This window comes from Oncorhynchus masou, chromosome 24, assembly GCF_036934945.1.
Source record: "Oncorhynchus masou masou isolate Uvic2021 chromosome 24, UVic_Omas_1.1, whole genome shotgun sequence".
Lineage (NCBI taxonomy): Eukaryota > Metazoa > Chordata > Actinopteri > Salmoniformes > Salmonidae > Oncorhynchus > Oncorhynchus masou.
This window is the reverse complement of record NC_088235.1, coordinates 112,179,618-112,184,635: the sequence shown is the minus strand read 5'-3', so window position 1 is coordinate 112,184,635 and position 5,018 is coordinate 112,179,618. Positions and strand designations below refer to the sequence as shown.

At 39.8% G+C, this 5,018-nt stretch overlaps 1 protein-coding gene across 1 annotated transcript; it reads left to right on the top strand.

Moving 5' to 3' along the window:
• The first annotated feature begins 1,114 nt into the window (after nucleotides 1-1,114).
• Nucleotides 1,115-3,101, top strand: sox14 (SRY-box transcription factor 14). The gene has a single exon (XM_064936166.1). It carries the CDS (start codon nucleotides 1,545-1,547, stop codon nucleotides 2,250-2,252), a length of 708 nt encoding a protein of 235 aa, XP_064792238.1. The 5' UTR covers nucleotides 1,115-1,544; the 3' UTR covers nucleotides 2,253-3,101.
• The last annotated feature ends 1,917 nt before the right edge of the window (nucleotides 3,102-5,018 follow it).

Sequence of the window (5,018 nt, the reverse complement as noted above, 5' to 3'; positions counted from 1 at the left end):
GAAAATATTTCAAGCATGTTTGAAGTCTATTTCCCTGGAATCAAATAAAGCATAATTATTACAAAGTAATGTTTTACATTATGTGTATACTAAGATGTTAAAGGTTTTCTAAAATGACTGTGTCATTTCTTTAATTTATTAAAATCAAATTCAGACTTTTTAGGGTATGTATGCAGTATGTGTTATTGGTGCATCAGCTGCAGTGGGCGAGCTTGAATAATTTCTAACTATAAATAAATGGTACATGTAGATGTTATTGTGTGGCCGCTTTGCTCTGATATTATACAGCGACTAAACAGCTCCAATCAGGCTCCCATGGGATCGTTGGACAATCGTTCCGTTTAATAAATATTGGCCTGAGGATATTGTATGTCTGTCTAATAACACGGAACAGGAACACATCTACAGGGGAGTACTTGTGTACTCTATGTTGTGTTTTTGAAAATGATTAGTTTTGTGTTGGTTTAAATTTGTAGAATACTGTTTCAGATAAATGTATTGATTTAATAAATAATAATCCACCTCTATCCACCTCTACCACCCCCCCCCCCCCCCCACACACACACACACACACACACACGCACACACTCAATCATACAAAACCTAACCTCGTATTGATAAAAGTGAGAAAATGATATTGGGCCACATGAAATTATATTCACCTTTGTACATGATTTTCATAGTATGGACAATATTTAAAATCAACACACTTAACTGAATAAAGACACCGTGTGTTTTGCCAGTGATATGAAATCTATTGAATACAATGTCTACATTCATATTACTCCTTTCAAGGTTTTAGCTGTAAAAAAAACAAAATAATAACCTACTTAATTTGCAAGCCATCCTGCTGTAGCATAACATGCTCCCTTCGTTCGGATGAACAGAAGTCAGGTTTTATTGCGAAAAGGTTGAAGGTGTATGTTTGTAACGTTTCAACTAAATGGATTCTGGGAGGGAAAGAGTATCCCCCTTTTCCCTCCCCAATCTTTGTTTATGTAGTAATATACATATTTTCGTAAAGGTATTATGCCGGTGTCTGTGTGCTGATTGGGTGCTCAGGTTGGCGAGTGAACGCCCTGTGATTATGTCAGCTGCGTGCAGACCAAACCAGCCCAGCCTTTGAACTTCACCGCTTTTGGCTCTCATTCACGCGCTTCCCCTCATTTCCAAACCAGGTGCTTTGCAGGGCGGGAAATCTCTAAGAAAAAACACAACACTTTATGACTCTTCGACCGCGGAACTTTGCTTTCACCTCGGTGGATTTTCATGCGTGTTGCTGTTTTCCACCTTATAGCCTAGCACGGTTTTTTGAAAAAGAAAGTATACATAGCTGGACTTAGCGAACGATTTCTTAACTCCGGAGAAATTGGACAGTGTGGATTTTTATTGATGCTGTTTTCCGACTTCGTCTCAAGCATTCGAGAACTGGCATGATCTGTGTCTGCCAGCAAGACAGGTGAATATTTTTTTCCCCTCGGTTGGTTTTTAGAACTTTTTTCCACGTTACTTTTAATTGGGGATAAAAGGCACACTCTTTAAAAATGTCAAAGCCTGTAGATCATATCAAGAGGCCAATGAATGCGTTCATGGTCTGGTCCCGCGGCCAGAGGAGGAAAATGGCACAAGAGAATCCCAAAATGCATAACTCAGAAATCAGCAAAAGACTTGGCGCGGAGTGGAAGCTGCTCTCTGAATCCGAAAAGCGTCCGTACATCGACGAAGCGAAGAGGCTGCGAGCACAGCACATGAAAGAACACCCAGACTATAAATACAGACCCAGGCGCAAACCCAAGAATCTACTGAAGAAGGACAGGTATGTGTTCCCTTTGCCTTACCTTGGGGACACGGATCACTTGAAAGGACTCTCAGCCTCGGACTCTCTGTTGAGCGCATCAGAGAAAGTCAGGGCATTCATGCCCCCGACCTCGGTACCTTACTCGTTCCTCGACCCGAGCCAGTTCACCTCCAGTGCTATCCAGAAAATGACAGAGATGCCCCACACCATGACCACCAGTAGTTTGGGTTACGGCTCGTTGGGATACCAGAACGGCGCGTTCGGCAGTTTGGGTTGCCCCAGCCAGCACACCCACACCCACCCGTCGCCCACAAACCCGGGTTACGTGGTTCCCTGTAACTGTACCGCCTGGTCGGCGTCGAGTTTACAGCCCCCGGTTGCCTACATACTTTTTCCAGGTATGACCAAGAGTGGGATAGACCCATATTCATCAACACATGCCACTGCTATGTAACGCGCCAGACAGACTGACTGACTTTCTGTTTAAACAAGTAATTTGAGAACAGCAATGCATGTATAGGTTATATGGACAGAACAGTTCGCCCCCTCCCCCCAAAAAAAGAGAAATGACAAGTATAAAGGCCCGTGGACTTAAGAGCAAAACGGGCGAAAACCTTTCACGAGATCTGAACAAGACGTTGGTTCCTGACCTCATGGAACTGGGACGGAACTATGTACGGCAGGTGCCCTGTGAACTGTAAGAATTATTGTAAATGTTATAACGTTTATTAATGGCTACCGGAAAAGGAGGCCTTTAACTTTATTTATTATGTACATCTTGATGCTATGATACTTTTGTTTTAATTATTATTGATATTATTACGATAACCTTATTTTCCTAATTTGGCTTGCACAAATTTACGATAGCCTTCTTGTTTCCTGTATAATGTGTTGCAGTTTGGCACTCTGAATTTCAGCTGGTATGATAGGGTCAAAATTAAAGACCTCTGAGTTAATAAATATACGGGTTATATTGTTTCTATGGACCGAACTGGCACATAACTAGACAGTCTATTTAAAATAACAAATGAAAAATCCTTATAATTTAATAATGTTTCATTTTCAAATTTTTTCCTGTGGTTCAGTGCTAATAGTCACACGTCATTTTTTTGGTTTGAGGAATAACTTCTTATTTGAAGTTATAAGCAGTTAATGTTGTATTTTTTAATGTAAAACCTGTCATGTTATGGTAAGGAAATGTATCTTGAAGGGTGATACCTCGGTTCTTTGTTCATCTGCCGAGCTAAGACTTTTTGAATAAAGGACAATCTGTCTTAGAAAATATTAAATTCCTGTATGGTTATATTGCAGTAGCGTGTCATTGGAAGGTGCAGCACAATTTAATCTGATTGAGTTAACCCGGCCTGGTTGAGTTAACCCAAAGTGTCAATGTGGTGGGCATCAGAGGACAACAACACATTTAAGAATAATATTTATCAAAATATTTTTGAATATTAATACTTTATTCAATTTGTTATTTGACCAACCTCAATATAAAAAAAAATGGTGGTTTAGCCATTTGACCTATATCATTACATTGTATTATCCTACACCCAGGCTGCGAGCCATAGCAAATAAGACAGTAAATGTGCATGTATGAGTCATTTTTTATTATTAATTACAATGGATTTCACTACAGTATACCTACTGCAAATAGAAGATTCGGCAAAACAAAAACAGATGAGGAAACAAAGCGTACCTTCAGCATACTCTCCAAATGATCATTATCGCTCTAATCAGCGTCGTTTGATTGAGGTGACGTTTCATGCGCGTAGCAGCTGGCCATCTGGAACGAATGAGGAGATGTGAGATAGTGCTGACAACGCGTGGCGTTTAGGCCTACTCTTTAGGGACCAATAGAAGAATTCAACGATAAACGATTAAACGTAGCCTAGACCTTTAGGCAAACAGAAGGCAAGTCCGCGTTACAGAAACCAAAAACTATGGATAGCCTGTTAATTGAAATGTATACGTTTAGTTACAACCGCTTAATAAATAATGTATTGTTTAGCAATACAATTGACAATATTTTGCAACAAGAAAACCACTATCAAATAATAACAACAACAAAAAAACAATAACAAAGCAAATGATTAGGCCTCTAAATAAAAGCAAGCAGAGGCCAATAGGCGGGCTCGGTTCAAGTTTGAAATATTTTGTGAAATAATCAGTGATTTAATTTTGGCCTTGTGAAATCACCAGCCTTGCAGTAACAAGGCTATACTCAGTCTATATCGGGCTCTTTAGCAGTAACCAAGCTATAATCAGTCTCTATCGGGTTCTATAGCAGTAACCAGGCTATAATCAGTCTCTATCGGGTCCTAATGCAGCAACCAGGCTATAATCAGTCTCTATCGGGTTCTATAGCAGTAGCTTGACAGTATTGGCTCATCCTGTTGTAGGAAAGCTTTAACTCGGACTGACTGCCCTGTCACTTCCAATAGTGTTGCTAATATGTTGCCATCAAAGCTCATATTGCCAAACGCGTTGCTCAACATGTAGGTTATTTCAGTCCGCCTCTAGCCAAAGCCCTAACATTATGGCTGATGTTATTATCACAGCTATACACAAATGACTAGGTTATATTACCTGTTGAGAATTACAGAGATAGTAGCCTGACATATTATCGTATGCCTTTAGTATGCCAGAATGTGTTCTTATTGAAATCCTGACCGATGTATTTTTATGTGGCTGTCAAGCTGTCAAACGTTTTTTTTTTTTTCAACTTTCAATGTAATAGCTTCTGCAGTTTTAGGTGCGGTGCCTGCGCTCTAAACAGGTTACAAACATGTTTTCTGCGTTAAAGGTGTTGAGGTACTCTTTAGTGACACTGAAATGAACCGACAGAATAGTCTTTGATGTTCGACTGAGCGGAGAGGAGAGGCCTCCTCCCGTCAGGGATTCCGCTCGTCAGACCTGTTTGACTGACTTGCTAAAGCACATCAAGAGGGTGTTCTTTAACATTTAAAAAATAATAAAGAACTCACATTTAATAGAACAACGGGATAAAATGTTTAACATACGTTATGGGATAATATTATAGGCTACAGATTCAAATGGACTTTTGGATAAATATGACTCAAGTCTCAAGAGCACTGATATGTTCCGGATCTGTCACATTCATCACATTAATTTAGGCCTAGTGCTAAAACTGTTTTACACTGTACCCGATGTTTTAGCATTAGGCTAGCTTTTATGGGTAAAGAAGTGTTTTGTTATG